The following is a 22,106-nucleotide window of genomic DNA, read 5'->3' as shown; positions in this document are numbered from 1 at the left end:
GAAAACTGGACAGGTACATGTAAAAGTATGAAATTAGAACACTCCCTAACACCATACACAAAAATAAACTCAAAATGGATTAAAGACCTAAATGTAAGGCCAGATACTATCAAACTCTTAGAGGAAAACATAGGCAGAACACTATGACATAAATCACAGCAAGATCCTTTTTGACCCACTTCCTAGAGAAATGGAAATAAAAACAAAAATAAACAAATGGGACCTAATGAAACTTCAAAGCTTTTACACAGCAAAGCTGCCCTTTTAAAAGTGGATCTAACACAAACTAACACCACAAGTTCCTTTGTAACAGAACACTTTAAGGTGAAATTCAACTATTCACCATTTCTATTCACTTATTATACAAACTATGGCTTGTTACCTTGTCGACTCTCTAATTGTCAAAATCCCAACCCCTAGAAGAACCACTAAATTAAAACTGACTGAGAACATTTATTCCTGCATGATGCTTTTAGTTGAGAAAATCAAACAATTATCCCTGGCAGAATGCAAGACAACCATTAAGTGTGTGTTTTAAAATTAATTCCAAAGATAACAAATTCATTAAGATAATAAACTATTCATGTTCAACAACTACAACATAAACATCTTTTTAATGTTTACATCCAAATCTATATTCACGTTAATCCTGTATTTGGTCTTCTCTTTTCTACCTAAACTCACTTCCTGGGTGATCTCAACTAGCCTCACTGCTTTAAATACCACATACCCCCAAATTTATCTCCTACTCTGACCTTTCTCCTGATTTCCAGATATCCAACTAACTGCCTTCCTGATATCTATGATAAATAGGCACCTCAGAGCTAACATGTCCAAGACAGAGTCCCTGATTTCTGTGCACCATCACCCCTGCCCCACCAGCTCCTCTCTCAGTCTTTCCCATTTCACTTAATAGCACCACCATTCAGAAGTGATGCCAAAACCTCTTAGTCTTCCTCCCTTTCCCTTCCGCCCCCACCCATATTAATCTTTCAAGTTTTGTCAATTCTACCTGTAAAATACATCCTAAATCTAAGCATTTCTCAACTTCTCCACAACTAACATCATAACCCAGGCCCCATCGTTTCTTACCTAGACTATTTCAATAGCTTCCTAACTGGTCTCCTTACTTCCACATTTAACCCCCTACAGATCATATATTACCAACAAGTCACATCACTCCCCTGCTTAAAACACTCTTTTAGCACCCCATTGTGTTTCAAACTAAGCACAAACCCCTTACTATGGCCTATAAGTCCATAAGGATCTGGATACCATCTATCTCTCCTATCTTATTTTGTGAGACTTTCCACACTCACTTACTCACTCACTACTTTTCCAGCCATACTTCTTTCAACATCTTGGACATAACAAGCCTTGTTTCCACCTCAGAGCACTTGCATTCCCTGTTCTCTAACTATGACCTTCCCTGACCTTCACACTCCAGCTCCTTCTCATCATGAGATATCAGCTTAAATGTTAACTCCTCAAAGAGTCCTGTCCACACACACACACAAACACACACTTTCTCTCTCTCTCTCTCTCTCTCCCACTCACTCACCATTGTGTTCTTTGGTCTTAATAGCATTTATGGTTAGCTAGAATAATCCTATTTGTTTATTGTCTATTTCCCATCAGCCCCAAGAATATAAGCTACAGGAGAGCGGGTAAGTTGTCTTATTCACCACAATATCTCCAGTACCTAGAACAAGACCTGGCACTTAACCACTTGCTGAACAAATTAAATATACAAGAATACATAGACACACAAGAGGAAGGTAACACAAGAAATTCAATCCCCTACCTGCATAACCAGCAGGCATTCTATAGGCTTTTGGTTTCCATCAACTACACAAGGAGAGAGCTGACATGTGGACCTCTAAAACTGGATCCCTGCCTGCCACTGCTACCTCTTTCATGGCACTGCAACCCATAAACCCACACCATCTCTTCCACCAAAGAGTAAAATGCTACTGGAGGATAGAAGACATAATAAAATAGCCACAGAAGCCAACTCAAAAAGGAAAAAGAAAAAAAGAAAGGAAGAAAAGCCAGCCCTTGTCTGCAACTCTAGGACCTTAGACTCAGGGGTTGGTGAGACAGAGACGGAGAGGTTACAGTGCCACACAACCGGTAGGACCATATTACTAATATGGCCTTTCCCTTCAGATTTTAGACTCTTTTATTCACCCTAAGTCAAGAAAGGGATGAGCCCCCAGGGGGGCTTGGGTCTCCTCTACACATGGAGAAAAAATAGGGACAATGCCAAGCAACTTATAGTAAAACTATAGTATAGATGCAGTTTTTCTTTAGTGTCCTCTATTTAGATTGCCCTTGGCATCTAAGACCTACCCATCCTGGACAACGTCCTAGACTGTCCCACTTCTGCTTTTCACCCATCTACCCAACCCCTTCTCCACAATGTCCTGGGTATCATTCCTTCAGGTCCATAATTTCCCACTTTCCACAACTAAAAGTGAAATATCTGATAAAATGCGGTAATATGTTTAGATTCAAATGCTAGAGGACCAAGGAATAACTCTCCATCTTCTCTATCCACATAAAACATTTTGAAATGAATTTCTAAAGATCAGATAGACTCTAATTATAGCAAATGTCAGGAGATGAGAGACCATGGGACACTGATAGGAAAAACATTTCAGATGAAGCAGGTTCTTCCAGTGTCCTTTAAATCATACCATGCAAACATTTGTATACTTTATAGACAGAGGTTAAAGAGATACTCAACCTCACTTATAGGAGAAATGAAAATCTGAATGACGCAGAACTACAATATTTTACTTACCAGATTAACAAAAATATCCACAAGCTTAAGATACACTCTGTTGACAGAGCTGTGAATTCATATATTTCTGGTGGGAATGCAAAATGGTACAATGCATAGGACAAGAATTTTGCAGTTTCTATACAATCGTGTAAGAATGACTCTTTGACTCAGCAATTGCATTTTTAAGATAAATTTACTTAAAAACAGACCACTAATAACAAATGTACAACAGTATTCATTGTGACATTATGCCAACAGCAAAAATATTAAAACAAAGCAATTTCCATTGGTAGGAAATCAGTTAAATAAATTATGGTATGTTCGCATAATAGAGCACAATGCAGCCAGGAAAAGGACTAAGAGAGATCTCTACCTACTAATTTGAATTCAACTCTATGATGTAAAATTAGGTTTTTTTACAAAAGCAAGATATAAAACAATATACATATATTTCACCTTTTGTAGAGAAAAATATTATACATTTCTTATATTTACTATATGTATCACATATTTTTCTATATTATTTATAGACAATTAAATCCAGAATGTGGGACATTCTAAAATCTACTAGGTTGGTCTCTTAAAAAGTATACATAGCTGCAGCAAACATAGAAAATGAATATAATTGTTGAATTTAGGTGAGGAGTCTATATGGGTTCACTATTTTATTACCTTTTCTGTATGTTTGAAATTTTTCATGATTAAAAAAAGAAAAATGTAACTTGAGATATATTAATACCCCTTAATTGCTTCCCATTTCACTTACAATAATGTCAAAATACTTTCATGACCTACAAGACCCTATACAACCTAGTCCTCTATTACTTGTCTGGCTTCATCTATTCCTTTCTCTGTTACTCTGTTCCAGCCACACACTGGCCTTCTTTCTGTTCTTCAGGCAAGCCAAGCACACTCCTGCCTCAGGGTCTTTACACTTGTTCCTTCTGCCTGGAATGCTCTTCCCTCAGATATTGGCATGACTTACTTCTTTCACTCTAATCATTCTCAATCTTCTCAATAAGGCCTTCCGTGAACACCCTAAATTCCTGAAGAGATAAGCCAAAAGCCCTATTCCCTTTCCATGATTTATCTTTCTCCATATCACTTATCACTGCCTAATATAGTGTACACATTACTTATTATCAGTCTCTTTCCCCTAGAAAATAAGCTCATGAGGGCAGCCATTTCTATGTTCTCTACTCCCAGCACCTTTAACAGCACCTGGCATACATACATTAGTAAAATTTAAAAATATATCAGAAGTCATTATGTAGTTTGAACTCTAACTTTCATTGCCCATATGCAGTGCAAACAGCATCTCCCATTCTGTGGCTTGTTTTTTTTTCCCTCTGCTTACAGTATCTCTTATTGTACAAAAGTTTTAAATTTAAAAATGGTACAATTTATCAATCTTTTCCTTCTGGGTTCTGCTTTCTGTGACTCAAGAACTTGTTTTCCACACTGAAATCATATTGTATACCAAATATTCTCCTAAAAGTTTTAAAGTTAATCCAAATAGAACTTTAGTTTAAAGCATGAGGTACAGACCAACTTTTTTTTTTCCCATATGGATAACCATTTGTCCCAGCATCATTTAATAAGTATCCAACCGTACACCACTGAATTGTGATATCACCTTTTACATAAATTTCCATGTCAATGAGTATCTCTTTCTGTTCTCTCTATAGTGTCTGATTAGACTATTTGTCTGTATCTGGGCCAATTCCATACTATCTTAATTACAGTAACTTTACAACCAGCTCTGGGTATCAGCAGGACAAATCCCTGAAGCAAAGATGGCTAACTGCCTCCAATATCCATTCTCTCTCTCCTCCTTTTAGTTATGGAATCAACCTCTGGATTTTGCTTGTTCTGCTCTGGCAGAACTATTCTAAGCTTCCCTTGCAGCTAGATATGACCACATGACTAAGTTTTGGCCACTTACATTGAGTAAAAATTATGTGTTTGCAACTCCTGAATCACATCCTAAAAAAGAGCTACTTTCTCCCTTTCCCTTTCTGGGGATTGGAATGTAGACATGGTAACTTCAAACGTCCCAAGGAAGACAACATCTAAAAGACATCAAAGCAAGACAGAAGGAACTCATCAAGTAGAATCACCTAATTCCATCCTGCCTATCAGCTTGGACTTCTACATAAGACAGAAGTAAACCTTTCTTGTTCAGCCACTTGGTCTCTGAGAAGCAATCAAATGAGTATCTTATTACTACATATCCACCACACACCCATGTTCCTTACTTGAAAGCTAACTTAGTTCTTCTTGACTATTTGCTCTAACATATACATTTAAGAATTAACTTGTCCACTCCCTGAAAATTCCTGATGGGATTTAGATTAGAACTGCACTGAATTCATAGATTAATTTGGGGAGTACTGCCAATTTAAACATACTGCATATTTTTACCCATAAGAATTATTTATCTCTTCATTTACATTTCTTCTAAGTCTGTATATAAACCTTTTTAGTTTTCTGCATAAAAGCCATACACAACTTTTGTTCATTTTTTTCCTGGGTATTTACAGATTTCATAATACTCTAAAAGAGATCTTTTATTGCATTTTCTAATTGTTTGTTGCCTATTATACAGGAATGTAACTGATTTTTATATAATGATCTTGTATTGATCAAATTTACTGAACTCTTATTCTATTAATTTGATTATAGAGTCTTCTGGATTTCCTATATTGATTATCAACATCACCTATGAATACTATTAGCATTATCTCTTCCTTTTTAATCTTATACTTTCTGTTTCTTCGTCATGGCTTACCATACTGGCTAAGATCTCCAGTATGATGCTGAATAGCAACTTTCATGCTTCTAATGCTTCATCGTTAATATTTAGTTTATTATCTATTTTTGACAGATACCCTTCATTAGGTTAAAGAAGTTTCTTTCTATTCCTAGTTTAAGAGCTTTTATTATAAATGAGTAATAAATTTTATCAAATGCTTTTTCTGCTTCTATTGAGGTGCTCACATGATTAACATGGTAAACTGTATCAGTAGATTCCCATGCAACATTTTGAGATGAACCAACTTGTCATACATCTGTATGTTTTCTTCCTCAAAACATTGCTGGGTTTGGTTTGCTAATTCTTATTCATATTTCTAAGTAAGATTAGCATGTATTTCCCTCTTTCACACTGTACTAGTCTGAATGAGTATTGAGGTTATATTCTAGTCTCATGAAGTAATTTGGGGTAATGTTCCATTTTTCTTAGTCTCTGAAACAGTTTTAATAAGACTGGGTTCCTTTTTTCTTTGAAGGCTGCAAAGTAGTTGCCAGAAAAAATCATTAGTGATTAATTCAACTTCTCTATGAGTTTAAATTCTATTTTTCGCTGAAATTGTCCATTTCATCTATGACTTCAGTTTTGCTATCAAAAAGTCATTAACACTTTTAGGATTTTTGAAAGCTCACTTGTAACTGCAATTATATACCCTCTTACAAGCCTAATATTATTTACATGTTGCTTCTGTCTGATTGTCTTAATTATCAATGCTGGAGATATTTCTATTTCATAAGTCTTTTCAAATTACTAGCATTTTGCATACCAATGTTTTCTTAGGTCAGTCCCCCAAATAAAAACAAATATAAACAAATGGGACCTAATCAAACTTACAAGCTTTTGCACAGCTAAGAAAACCATAAAAAAAAAAAAAACGAAAGACAACCTACAGAATGGGAGAAAATATTTGCAAATGATGCAACAGACAGGGGCTTAATCTCCAAGATATACAAACAGCTCATACAACTCACCAACAAAAAAGCAAATAATCCAATCAAAAAATGGGCAGAAGACCTTAACAGACATTTCTCCAAAGAAGACATACAGATGGCCAGTAGGCACATGAAAAGATGCTCAACATTGTTAATTATTACAGAAATGCATATCAAAACCACAATGAGGTATCAACTCACACCTGTCAAAATGGCTAGCATCAAAAAGTCTACAAATAATAAATAGTGGAGAGGGTACGGAGAAAAGGGAACCCTCCTATACTGTTGATGGGAATGTAAATTGGTACAGCCACTATGGAAAACAGTATGGAGGTTCCTCAGAAAACTAAAAATAGAATTATCATATGATCCAGCAATCCCACTCCTGGGCATATATCTGGACAAAATTATATAATTCAAAAAGATACATGCACCCCTATGTTCATAGCAGCACTATTCCCAATAGCCAAAACATGGAAACAAATGTCCATTGACAAATGAATGGATAAAGAAGTTGTGGTACATATATACGATGGAATACTACTCAGCCATAAAAAAGAATGAAATAATGCCATCTGCAGCAACATGGATGCAATCAGAGATTATCATAGTAAAAGTGCAGTCAGAAAGAGAAAGACAAATACCATATGATATCACTTATATGTAGAATCCAAAATATGGCACAAATGAACCTATCTACAAAACAAAAACAGATTCATAGACATAGAGAACAGACTTGTGGTTGCCAAGGGGGAGGGGGGAAGGGAGAGGAATGGACTGGGAGTTTGGGGTTGGTAGATGCAAACTATTACATTTAGAATGGATAAACAACAAGGTCCCAATGTATACCACAGCGAACTATATTCAATATCCTGTGATAAACCATAATGGAAAAGAATATTCAAAAAAAGAATGTAAAAGTAAATAAATAAATTTATATTAAAAGCTAAAAAAAAGAAAGTACTAGCATTTTGGCTGTCTTGATCCTCTTACTGTATCTGTTTCTATTTCATTAATTTTCTTTTATCCTTAGTGTTTCTTTCTTTCAACCTTCTCTGCACTTATGAGATAGCTCTAACTTCTTGCACTGAATACTGATCTCATAAGTTTTCATTCTCTTCTAACTTAGGCATGTAAGGTTTTTGCTTTTCTTAAAAATGGCCCAAAATTCTTTGGCACTACTCCCATTAAGAAGTAGGGCCTATGTCTCCTCCCTTTGAATGTTGGCAGGCTTATAAATGCTTATGCCAATGTGGCAGAAGTGGTACCATGTGCGTACTTCTAAGATTAGATCATAAAAAAGTGATACATCATCTACCTTATCTGTTAGATCTATGACCACCATGTGAGAAGCCACTAAATATATCTACAGCTCTCATTTTCAGTTCCTGCTATTTTTTAATAACAACTTTATTGAGATAAAGTTCACATACCATAAATTATATCCTTTTAAAGTGTATAGTTCAGTGGTTTTTAGTATATTCATAGAGCTGTGAAACCATTACTACTGTCTAATTTCAGAACATTTTCATCACTCCAAAAAGAAACTCTGTACCCATCAGTAGTCACTCCATTCCCTCTTTCCCCCAGCCCCTTGCAACCACTAATCTACTTTCTGCCTCTTTGGATTCGCCTATTCTAGACACTTCATATAAACGGAATCATACAACACTTCATATAAATACAATCATACATATTTTATGTCTACCTTCTTTCACTTATAATGTTTTCAAGGTTTATCCATGCTGTAGCATAATCAATATCTCATTCCTTTTTAGTGCTGAATAATATTCCATTGTATGGATATACCACATTTGTTTATCCATTCATCAGTTCACGGACATTTAGGCTGCTTCTACTGTTTGATTCTTATGAATAATGACACTACGACTATTACTATACAGGTTTTTGTGTAAACATGTTCTCAATTCTCTTGGGTATGTACCTAGAAATAAAATTTCTGGATTATCTGGTAACTCTATTTTTAACTTTTTGAAGAACTGCCAAACTGTTTTCCAAAGTGGCTGCACCATTTTACAATCCCACCAGTAATGTATGAGGTTCCATAACCTCATAATAATTATTATAATAAATTAATAATAATATTTTGTTTAATAATTCATCAACATTTATTATTGTCTTTTTGGTTTTAGCCATCCTAGTGAGGGTGAAATGGCATCTCAGTGTGGTTTTTATTTGCATTTCCCTAATGACCTTCTACACTGTTAAACCCTGAGGGTTCCCTAACTTTTCTGTGGGCTCAAAAACACATTTAAAGGTATGTTTGCTATATTTTCTCTAGCAGTTTCAGGTGTTTTACAGCAGAAATTTTTATATTATCAAGTTCAAAATATCGCTGAAAAAAAGAAATCCCTGTTTCTTTAACCAGTCATTACATTTAGAATTTTGTTTGCATAAAGAAAGTATTCAATAAACACCTTGTAACTAATTAGTAGGCATCAGATTAAATTATTCAGGATCAATTCAGCCAAATCCACCTCAATCATTCATTTATTAACTCCAATAACATTTATTCTGCATCTATCATATGTCCTATGCTCTTTCAGGCACTGGGAATAGAGCAGTGAACAAGTCCGTCAACACTAATGCCCTCTTAGAGCTTTTATCTTAATGGAGGAGACATACAGCTCCTCCCCCCAAGGTTAATAACTATTTAGGCGATAGCTGCCAATTAAAATAGATGTTATTAAATAAGGAGGGTGATATCATTGAGATTAAGAATATAAAAAAAAAAAAAAAGAATAAAAAAGGGGCTTCCCTGGTGGCGCAGTGGTTGAGAATCTGCCTGCCAATGCAGGGGACACGGGTCCGAGCCCTGGTCTGGGAAGATCCCACATGCCGCGGAGCAACTAGGCCCGTGAGCCACAATTACTGAGCCTGCGCGTCTGGAGTCTGTGCTCCGCAACAAGAGAGGCCGCGATAGTGAGAGGCCCGCGCACCGCGATGAAGAGTGGCCCCCGCTTGCCGCAACTGGAGAAAGCCCTCGCACAGAAATGAAGACCCAACACAGCCATAAATAAATAAATAAAATTTTTTAAAAAAAGAATAAAAAAGGATGAGGGGGCCACTTAAGACTTATGTCAGTAGGGAATGTATGATTGCAAAGGAAAGAACTAGAGGAATCAGTCATTCAAAGAGCTGGTGGGGAAGAACATTACATGGATCAACAGAGGCAGAGTTCAAAGTGATATGCCTTGAAATGGAGGAAGGGACCACAAGCCAAGGAAGGCAGATGAAGGCCCCAAGATGATGGAAAGGTTGAGGAAACAGATTCTCCCCTCAAGCCTCCAGAAGAAAAGTCTGCCCTCAGCCCAGTGGAACTGACTTTGGACTTTCACCTCCAGAACTGTAAGAGAATAAATTTGTGTTGTTTTAGCCACCAAAAGTTGTGGCAAATTATTACAGCAACTGAAGAAAACGAACACAGATTTTGGTACCTGAAAGTGGGGTGCCACTAAAAAAAATACCTAACGATGAGGAAGTTAGGTATTTGTTATGATTAAGTAATTGGAATTAAGTAATAGGAAGAAGTTTGAAGAATTTTGAGGGGCACAACTGAAAAAGCCTAAATTGCCTTGAACAGACTTTTAGTAGAAATGTGGATGTTAATGACCCTGGTAGTGAGGACTCAGAAGAAAATGAGGAGCATGGTACAGAAAATCCGTATTGTATTAGATCTAGAATACCTAAATAGTCATAAACAGACCATTGGTAGAAATATAAATGTTAAAGGTGCTACTGGTGAGAGCTCAAAAGGAAATAAAGAACATGAGAACATGTTATTGGAAACTGGAGGAAAGGAGGTGCTTGTTACAGAAAGCTTAGCTAAATCGTGTCCCACAATTATATGGAAAGTAGAACTTGTAAACAACAAACTTGGATATTTAGCTGAGGAGATTTCCAAGCAAAGTGCTGAAGGTGCAGCCTGGGTTTCTTCATGCTGCTTATGGTTAAATTTGAGAGGAATGAGATAAAGTGAGGGAAGAACTGTTAAGCAAAAAGGAACCAGTACTCGATGATTTGGAAAATCCTCAGCCTACCCAGATTGTAAATTATGCTAAAATCAGGGATTCAATGTTAAGAAAGTTTGCTCTGGAGACAAAGTCAAAGTGTGGCTAGACAACCTTTTGCCAGTGCCTCAAAATGAACAAAAGGTCACAACGTTCAGTGACACAGAGGGCTCTCTGAAGAGATTAGACAAGTGACTCATGGATCTCCTCAGCCATCCCGGCAGAAGCCAAAAACAGAGATGGAATCATCCAGGAAAGACATGTGGAGGGGCGTCTTGTCTTATGGAAGGAACCCCCATAACGAACAGAGAAGACTCACGAGAATCTTTCCTGAGACTGTTATACCAGCAGAACACCACCACCTCAGACTGAAAGGGACAAGAGTGGACAAAATGAAAGAAGACAAACAGACCAAAATTCTACACACAGGAAACAGGCTGATAAAAATACTCAGGTGCAGATATACACTACCTTTCCTGAAAAAGGAAGGATGACTCCAAGGGTAGAGTCTTAAATTCTGAGAGTGGAGCCTCAGACCTCAGGGCCAAGAGCAATAGAGTATTATTTCCAGGCCTTGAAACCGAATATACTTTTCCCAATTGGATTTCAAAACTGCTGGGTACCAGTGACTCCTCTCTTCTCTCCATTTTCCCACCTTTGGGGTGGAAATGTCTATAACTGTTATCCTGTTCCACCATTGTATTTGAAGAGCAGGTAACATATTTGCTAGTTTCACATGTCTAGAGATGGAGAGGAATTCTGAACCAGGATGGATCATATCCAGTGTTTCACCCATACCTGTTGTAAATGATTTAGATGATGTGACTTCTGAGTTGATGAAATTTAGATGACAGTTTGATGATTTACAGATGAGACTTCTGAGTTGATGTTATAATGTAAGGCTTTGTAGATCAGGGTAAGGCACTTTGATTTTATTCTAGGTATAGCGGGAATCCACAGAAGAATTCCAATCAGCAAAGTGATATGACCTGAGTTCAATATAAACTTTTAAAAGGATCATTGATACGTACTGAAAGGAGCTAACAGTGTAAGTAAGGGAACCTGTTAGAAAACCATTACAGTAGTGTAAGCAAGAGAAGATAAGGACACAGACTACGATGATAACAGCAGGAAGGAAAAAAGAGGATAGATTCAAAATATATTTTGAAGGTAGAATTGACAAACTTGCTAATAATAATAAATTAAATGCATCAGATAAAAGAAAGAGAGAAATATGGATGATTCTTAAGTTGGGACTTGACCAACTGGGTAGACTATTCTATTTATTAGCTGAGATGGAGAAGAGTGAGGAAGGTATAGATTCACGTGAGAAAATTGAGATTTGCATTTTAGACAAGCCAAGTTTTTATTCTAACAGACATCCAGATAGAAATATCAAGTAAGTAGTTTGATATAAGAGCAGGAAGCTCAAGGACAGCTCAGAGCCAGATTTATAAACTCGTATGGCATTTAAAAAAACAGAACCAAAAAAAAAAAAAAAACAGAACCAAATAAAATTAGACAGAAAGAATAGATGGAAAAATGAAGCAAGCCCAGGACCCAACTCTGGTATGTTCCAACATTTATAGGTCTGACAGAGGAGAGAAGCCAGCAAAGGAGAAAGAGAACAGCCAAACAGGTAAAAACAAGTTGAACATAATGTTAGAGATGTCATCTTACCAGAACCATTGATACTAATTACAATTATTCCACTTGATATAACCTTCATAGGCTCTACTCTATGAAAGTCCAGTTTAAAATGCAAAAGCTTTAGGGACTTCCCTGGTGGTCCAGTGATTAAGACTCCGTGCTTCCACTGCAGAGGCGCAGGTTTGATACCTAGTTGAGGAACTAAGATTCCACATGTCGCACAGTGCAGCCAAAAAAAAAATTTTTTTTTAATTTTTTTAAATAAAAAATAAAATGCAAAAGCTTTAGCTCTGAGCATTCATTTGTAAAATATTCATATACTTATGGAACTTCCACTAGAAGAGGACACTGAATGCTGAGGGGATACACATAGATTCAGAGACTTTTCCATTGCATAGCTGCACTGTGATGATTTTTAAAATTTTAATCACAGATTTTAAATTCTTCAGGAAATTGGAAGAAGTGAAAAAGCTGGTCTAATATAGAGAAATCTGGGCAAGGCATGGTCTGAGAACCACCTGGATAGGAATGGAGATAGCAATAAAGAACAGCAAGAAGAGCCATAATAAAAAGGTGTGTGTTCAGATCATCATCTATCACTACCTACACTATTTTCTCCATTGTAGCTTTCTGTTCCCCTTGTAGCCATGAAAAGCCCTCTACACATTTTATTTTCCTCCCCTCTAGCTATCTCTACTCTTGTCTTGATTCTCTCTTCATCTGACCACAGTTTTATAGTTTTTGATTTCAACTGATTTGTACAGTGCCTTTTCCTGTCCAAGTAAGTTCTGTGTTTTAAAAAGTTTTCCTGGGACAAGGTAGTAACTATAAAATTATTTAAAACATTTTGAGCAAATATGGATTAATATGTTATAGTTGAAGACTAAAAATGTTTACATAGAGGAAGAAAACAACATATAATTTGTCCCCTCTCTCCCCCATTTCCACAATCCTAAATTTGAGATTTCAGGGAACTGACTTCAATTTTCTCTTTTGTAGTACCAGACATACAGATAAATTACACTTTAATACAGGAAGGAGACGATTTTTAAATGAACAGCAATCAAAGGCAATGACACATAGATAAACTAGCATGATTACGCCAAATTCACCTAAAAAAGAATTAAAAACCTTTTACTCAACTCTAAAGAAGCTGAGGCTTTTCAGACCTGTTGAAGACTTCCTAAAAGTATGCTGACATTCCCTGGTATGTCAATCATACCCACGTATCACAAATACTGACATTGTCTCAAACCTCCTTAGGGTGAAATGTTAGGGCAAGGAGTGCTGCTAGTTGGCCAGACTCAGGAGGGCCAACTCGGTTTTCAAGAAAGACGTAAGAAAAGGAAAGTCCCCCAAGTTTAAAAAGAGAAAAGAGTAGTACATTTATGAAGATTTATTCCCCTGACCTCCCCTTTCTTCACACCCTTTCACAGGTGTGACTGCTTAGGAGTGTGGGGACTCCCAAGGTTTTCCTGATTCTTCCAAATCTAGAGAATACCTGATTCCTTGCCTCCCACCTAATAACTGAATTACCTTTCCTGGGGCCACCTTGTTCAACCACCCAGTTGTCAGGTGGCTCCTTCTAAGGAAGCATAGACAGTTGTTGGTGTCAAAAGATGTTGTGGTCTTTGGACATGTTCCCGATTTGAATTTCAACCAACTCCTCACATCTCTCTGATGGGGTACAGTAATAGAACAGAAGTCAATGGGAGATCAGCATGCACTCAGATTCCAGATTCTGAAAGGGAACAAAAATCAAACCCTCCATTCTTTGCCTCTTCACCACATCTGATAACCAATATGCTAGAAACCAGGCTTTATCAGCCCATGAAAACTAAATATAAAGTAACAACTCTCAATAACCACATAATAAGCAGTATGTACTTGATGAATGGTTAAGTCTACAATACAAATAACAAATGTTAATATTTATTAAATTTTATACTCTGTAAGTCCAAATTATCTGCCATTGTACTAAAATGTATCATACACTGTGTTCATTTTGTATTTAAGTATCCATGCAGAGCACTGACTCACCTTTTCTAATACAGATAAGTTCATGTACTCCACAGGTTCTTTCTCCACCTGTTAAGAAAATTTTTGTTAGAAATTAAAACCAGATCATAACCTGAGTTTGACTGTTACAAAGAACTGTTTTAAATTAGCTTTTAGAAATGGCCTCATAAAAACGTTTCCTAATTCTTCTCTTTAACCTTACCTATACAAATATGATAAACCTGATACACAGAATCTTCCTGAACCCATAAATTAAGGTCTTATGAAGTCTTGGAATAAGGAAGCTCCACTCAAGTATGTTATTTTAAATGGCAAGCTTCTCAAGAGCAGAAATCATAGCACCATTTCCTAAGCACCTCTTTACATCATCTAGAAGGAAACACTGCAAGGAAGACCCACTTTTGTATCTGAGCCTTAATATATACAGGTAAGTTATTATGGAAGGGTCAACTCCTTAAAGGCACTATTTATATTTTATCACATATACTCATATTGTGATCTTTCCCCATTCTCCACCTACCCACTCTTATAAGTCTATAATAAGACAAATTTTATAAGTACTATGATGATAAAACTAACAAATTTAACCAAAAAATACTTTACCTTAATCATTATCAAAAATTACATTAGTTATCCTAAGAGTAATATTACTTGTTACCATAAAAATAGGTATTTCCTTCACTCTGAAACATAGCACCACTACCTGAAATGAATGTAAGCTGAATAAAATTCTGTAGTGTTCTATATATGCATAACCTTATAATTATGCTGAAAATTATGTTTAAACTTTGCATAATAAAAACATTAAATAATTTCATCATCTTACCTCATCATAGAAGCTTATTATGAACAGTTACTTTATAAGAAACAGAAATGTCTTACAGCAATAACATGAGAAATAAAAACCATGATATCCACTAAAAAAAAAGTAGGTCATCCAAGAAGCAAGCTAAAAAACTAGAAAACAGTATTTCTATCACTAAAGTAGGTTAGAGCTACATTCTAACGTGGCTGTAACAATGCCGTTGCTTCCTTATTATCAACAATACAGACTAATCACTGTTATCAGGAAGACAGACTTAGCAAGAAACACGTAACATAAAGTTATGATTATAAAAGAATTATTATTCAGCAAACCTCAGTATAAATACAGTGAAACCTTATCAACTGGAATATTACCAATGAGTAATCACTGATCGGTTGCTGAAGGGGTAGAATGAACTATACCCATATACCACCTTATCTTTAAAAATGAGAAACTAGTCAAATGGCAGGAAGGGGAATATTTACCAAATTATAAGAAGAAACTACTTTCAAGAAATTTAGAACCACATAATAACAACATAACTATAATGTATATTGACACCATCACTGATGTTTTCATAGGCTACTTAGAAACAGTTCTTATATAGTCATTAAGACCTATTCTCCAGATGGTAACACTTATAACTTAGTTTGAGTTATGTACTTAATTCATGTAACAAGCCTGCACTTTTTAAAGCCTGTAATTGAAACTAGACTTCCCACATATGTAATATAAATTTGTTAGGTTTTACTATACACACCTAATCTTCACTATAACTGCATCATTTTTACAAGGCTTAGTATTAACAACAACAAAAAACTACTGTAGTCTAAACTTTTCTCAAAACTGCAAATGACAATGAAACCTAACTCCCACTTTTAAAAGTATTCAATTTATCTATATCAAATGAAAGAATTTTATAAATAAAAAGTTAAGTCAAATAATTACTGTATTTTAAATTTATAGTCAATTGACAATTACATTTGCCAAAGTATGCACAAAAATCACATAATTAGGAAAAGCAACTAATATTGAGCTCTACTATTCTTGATATTTGTTCTGAAAATTCTAACCAACAAGTGAGATTTCACTGATGTACATGTCTAACTCAAGAGCAATCACTCTTATTACTGAAATAAAAAGGAATATTAAAGATAGGTAAATGTCAGACAATAAAGTAAAATTTGGGAGGGGGAAAACTTACTTTTAAAAGTACAAAAGAAGAAACACAAAAAGTTAAATAAGCTTTATTACATTATCAAACAGTAAAATCAATATTCTTTTTATCCTCAACCCTTCCTAAGATGAGAAAGAGAGTAAGGAAAAAATATGCATTGCATAGGTTAAATGTATATTTTTAATGTACATGTTTGGGAATCAAAAGGCTTAAACACTTCTTCAATCTGAGATACAGTGAACTATGTACAAATTTTATGCCTTTTTCAAAACTTTCTAAAAGTAATCTGAAGAGTTTACAAGAGAAATGTCAGATTTGTAAGCAAAAGGCAAGTCACAGTAGGCATATCTTGACTTAGATATGGTGGTAATCCGAAAGTGGTTTACTGATTTTAAGAGTATAATGCACAAGGGGAATGATTATTGACTTTTTAAACTTCAGCTTTTTGAGGTATAACCGACATAAAAAATTTTAAGATATGTAAAGTGTATATCATGGTGATAATCAAGTATGTATAGCCAATAGATAGGGGAATAATTATTTTTTATTTATTTTTACTGAGATAAACTGCCTTACAACACTGTTTAAGGTGTACAACGTGTTGATCTGATACTCTCACATACTGCCGTAAGACTTTAGTGTAAGCTAATACCTCTATCGTGTCACATGATTATCTTTTCTTTTTTGTGGTGGGAACAATTAAGATCTAGTCTCTTAGCGACTTTGAAGTTTACACACATTATTGCACTATGCTGTGCATTAGATCTCCAGGACTTATTTATCAACTGGTTGTGAGTTGCCCTTATACAACATCTCCCCATTTCCCACCCTCCAGCCCCTGGTAACCACTCTTCTATTCTGTTTTTATTTTATGAGTTCAGCTATTTCAGAATCCACACATAAGTGTTATCATATATTTGTCTTTCTGACTTGGCATAATGCCCATAAGGTCCATTCATTTTGTCACAAATGGAAGGATTTCCTTCTTACCCATAGCTAAATAACATTCCATTGTATGTATACATATACGTGTGTGTGCATATGTGTGCGTGTATATCTCAAATCTTCTTTATCCATTCATCTGTTGACAGACACTTAGGTTGTTTCCAATCTTGGCTATTGTGAATAATGCTACAATAAACATGGCAGTGCATACATTTCTTTGATATACTGTTTTCATTTCCTTTGGATATTTACCCAGGAGTGGGACTGCTGGATCATATAGTAGTTCTATTTGTAATTTTCTGAGGAAACTCCATATTGTTTTCTGTAATGGCTGAACCAATTTGAAGGAACGATTATTTATGTAATCAATTCGTCAATCTCTTTAGAAAAAGATGAGTTTTCCACTAAAATGAATAGTCAAAATGAATTCATATAAATATAATTTTTCACATACCAAATTTACTTCAAAGACATAATAATAAAGACTTGGAGATCATATTAAAATGACTGAATATGAAATGACTAAAATTCAGAAATAAATTTGTCTAGTTCATTATAGATAAACAAACCAAGGCACTAAAGGTTAAGTAACGTTGCCCAGTCACTAGTTAACTGTCACTATTTAATTGTCAGAAAAAAGTAATCCGAACACTAAGTTTAATAGAGTGAAAAAGTAAACATTGATATTTCTTCATTTTTATGAAAATTATTATATTGTTTTCTAATTCTTTAAGGTAACTTAAATAAAAGTGAATTTCTCAAAACTATTTTTGGAGATAGTACTAGCATTGCCTTGAAATAATCATCTCAGCAACATGGAAATGAGAAACAGATAGAAATTGACAAGCTTAGTCAAAGTTACCATCTTTTCCCTCAGGCAAACCCATGTAGGAGCATAATATAAACTAATCCTCTACAATTGGAATAAGTCAGGGTACAAGAGGAAATAGATGTGTGTGGGTTCACACACGTGTGCTGTGAATGTGTGCATGTGTATGTTTGTATATGAATGTGCACATACTTAAAAGTGTGCCTGGGAACCAGCAATTCGCTTTAGAGGGGAAGGGATAGATATTATAAAGTATGTATGTACTTTTCACATGTCTACAGAAGGAAAATATGCAGTGATGTTATATTCCCATCAAAATACGCCCAGGTATACAAAAACGAAATTAAACCCAAGGATCTGGTTCCTTTAAAATGAAACCTTTTTAAAACTGACTTTATTTTTTCTGCCACATTTACTTTGACCATTAGCCTAAATCACTACAATTTACAGCTTCTATTCTTCTATTAATTTCTTCTAAGTCAAACACTGCAAGACTACTTTAGAAATACCTTAAATTCCATCTCATCTAAAGATTTCTCTCCAAAAAACATGCATTAAAGTAGCCACAGCCTTCTAATTAATGTCTAGCTCACATTAATAAATTGTCATAGCTAATTCTTCAGCAGATACCTATACTTCCATAATAGGCATAAAACTTTAAATATTTCCTATTAATGTTGCCAACTCCTCTCAACCAACTTAACCCATTTAGACTACGGTCTCTAATCTCTAGACACTTTTTAGTTTGTCCCTATTTAAGTCATTCAAGGAATAACACCAATTTTAGTCCCCAGTGTTGTCCCGTTGTTGTTGAAAGATCATGGTTTGCACAGCATAGTAAATACAGTTTCTCTTTTGAGCCATACAAGTTCCTAAAAATTTATTCAATAATTTTTCTAACAGGTATAAGTTTTACCTTATAAATTTACTGTTCACAAACATAATCCATTTTTCCCACTTTTGACCACTCTTAATTCAGTTTTTTTGTTAATTATGCTTTTGACTCTTAGAAGCTCATTATTACCATAAAACCTTGAAGAGGTATATGCTCACAAGAAGGTAGTCTACTGAATTTAATTTTCTATTTAACTGAGAATACCTTTTTTTTCCACTACTGCACCAGATCATTTTTTTAAAGCTACTAATATTCATTACTGCATCAGTAAGCTCAGAATACTGAACATAATTTAATATTTCATTAAAATCCTCTATCTTTTGATGACTCAATATCAATTCTAGTAACAGCTCTAAAATGTGAAAATAGGAAACTGTACTGAATACACATATGGATCCTAAAAGTTTGTTTTTAAATAAATTCCTAATAACAGCTTGCTGTGTTGTCACTATTTCTTCCTCCTAAAAAACGAAAAATCAAGGATTCCAATTTGTTAGGTTTCAATTAAAATTTTACTACATATACATATAAAATATGTGAATATTCATTTTACTCAAAAACTTGGAATGTTTTTATTTACAGTAGTTTGATCAGCCTTATGTTATCTCTATATGCATGTTCACATTAAGTATTAACAAGTGAGGATCTGGGGAGGGTGGAGGTAAGAATGAACGTCAGCTGAATGGAAATCAAATCCATGAAGACAATCTACTCTACTACTACACACACGCTATGGACAAACATTATAGTCATTTTAAAGAAAGCAACAATGCCAACAGTATTACTCAACAAATTGTATAAATAAGCCAATACTTGATTCTCTCTGCTTTCCACATTGGCATACACTGTTGCATTCTAATACTACTTAAAATATCAAAAAATGAAATGCTTCTTAATACAGATATTTCTCTAGTGTTCCCTACTTTTTTCTAATTTTGTTTAATGAGTTAGAAAAGGAACCTAAAATAAACTAAATTACTCAAAAGTACTGTGAACAAATTTACCTAATTTACAAACATGTCTTAAATCTCTGTGAAGTATTAGAAATTTTATTCCTGCTGAAAGCCAAAGGATCTCTTCTAGGAACATCAGTGCTTAAACTGAACTCTAAATCTTCCAAATATAAACTGTTCAATAAATTGCCTTAGTCAGCCACAGACTGACAGGTAGGACTTTCTAATTACATTATCCCCTGTATACATTGTAATGATATATCTTTAACAATAGAATGGAAAGAAGGAAAGGAGTGTGATGTTCTCCCTCAAGACTAATAATACAACATGTTTGTATTGTTTTTTTAAAATTGGTCCTTTATTTTATTTACTTATTTATTTTTCGCTGCGCAGCATGCAGGATCTTAGTTCCCCGACCAAGGATTGAACCCATGTCCCCTGCAGTGGAAGCACGGAGTCTTAACCACTGGACTGCCAGGGAAGTCCTGTATTGGGTTTTTTAATTCCACATTTCAAATGGCTTTTGAAAGCCCAAATTATGTCTTGGAAATTTTAAGAGTCACAACAAATCTTCAAGAGCATCTCAAAATTGTACTAATGACTTAAAAAATATATCTAAAAGTGTGTGATAAACTGTAAGACGCATTATAATCAAAAAGTGAGTATACACACACACAGATTCTCTAATTTACCCTTCTTTCACAATTTTTAAAAATGCTACCCACAGATGTTAAGTACTTAAAGTTAATATATAGCAAGTTAACAATAAAGGTGAATATTTTTACTTCAGCAAAACATTCTGCAAGGAGTCTTATGATAATCTTATGGAAGAGACAGAAAAATACGGACTGGATGAAAGAAGGGTGTAGGCCAGATCACTAAAGACTAGCTTTATCTTGAGTTTTTAAATAATTCAGATTCGCAGTTTACAAAGATAACTAGCAATTGTTTGAAAAATGGATTGGAATGAATCTTAAAGACTGGAGATGCCAAGTGAGGGAACTAATACAAGTCTCTTAATGACGGATAAGGGAATAATCTAAAATGTAAGCACTAAACATCATCAGTTAATTTGAGATGTAGGCGTGGTATGACTTGGTAATCAACAGGATGTGGGGGGTGAATTATAAGATAGGGTTGATTTCCAGCTTTGTAATTCAGGTGTCTGGTTATTTAAAAATGCTATTCAGATGGTAAATTTGCATGGAGTGGGGAGCATGGAGGCTGGATTCAGTAGCTGTGGCGACAACTTTAGTTTAGGACATTCTGAATGTCCCAAGCTAAACATTCTGAATTGCTGTGAAACATCCAAGATATGTAGCTACTATCTGGAAATATAAGTTAGGAAAATCATGCGTACTTTTAATTTATTAATAGTGGATTTTAAATTTATTGCTCCAGAAAGCAGAACTAGGATGAGTAGATAGATAGGAGTTACTAAATGGCAGATATTTGGTCAAATACATCTGGGCAAGGGATGCAACCCATTAAGATAATGCATAGAAGTCCATTATAACAATTCAAGAAACGTGTTGAGTACATACTATTTTCAGATACTGTACAAAATCTAATGAATAAAAACCAAATAAACGTTATTCTCTAGGCATTTACGGTCAGACTGGGGAGACAAATTTATAAATAAGTGATTCCAACATTATTCAACATTATTCTTTATACACACTGCAATTACAGCAGTGTGTATAAAGCAGAGTGAGAATAGGGTTGAGAATGGAAACACAGAGAACATTAGATCAGGGAGATAAACAGAAGGCTGAGAAGTAAGTAATCAAGAGAGGAAGAGAAAACTTAGAAAAACAGGAAATAGTCAACAATGTCAGACTGACAGAGGCCAACGTTAGAAGAGTTAATATGCCAGATAACAATTACAGATCTTGATAGGCGAGGCTGGACCAATGATTCCCAACCTGGTATCACCCACCAAACCTCTAGGGTAACAATAAGGATCTGTAAACTACCCAATATTTCAATATGCTTTTTAAAAATTGTACCTTAACCTAAGATAGGGCTAACTTCTTCACCTCTGACTGGCATTATATTAGCTCAGAGTGGTAACACCATCATGTTATATTTGTCTGAAGTCCTGATTAGCAGTTATCTGTCTGATTGATAAAAAGAGGAAATAAATGATTAATTGGTATTGTAAAATAAGGGTTTTCCAAAAAGAAGGAAATAAAAGTAACCCTTAGTACTTAAAAGTCTAAACTAGGGACTTCCCTGGCGGTCCAGAGGTTAAGACTCCGGCACTTCCA

General features: G+C 35.0%; 1 protein-coding gene across 2 annotated transcripts in view; it reads right to left on the bottom strand.

Annotated features, from left to right (window-relative positions):
• Positions 1-22,106, bottom strand: part of SYT14 (synaptotagmin 14) — a 273,225-nt gene that overhangs the window by 236,197 nt on the left and 14,922 nt on the right. For both annotated transcript variants that reach the window (XM_082400110.1, XM_082400111.1), the window contains exon 2: positions 14,254-14,301. In XM_082400110.1, the coding sequence (XP_082256236.1) occupies positions 14,254-14,301 (48 nt within the window). The remainder of the gene's footprint in view (positions 1-14,253; positions 14,302-22,106) is intronic.

Source organism: Balaenoptera borealis, assembly GCF_965194805.1.
Source record: "Balaenoptera borealis genome assembly, chromosome: 1".
In the NCBI taxonomy this organism is placed as follows: Eukaryota; Metazoa; Chordata; class Mammalia; order Artiodactyla; family Balaenopteridae; genus Balaenoptera; species Balaenoptera borealis.
Note: the sequence above shows the minus strand (reverse complement) of the source record. Positions and strands in the feature narration are given on the sequence as shown.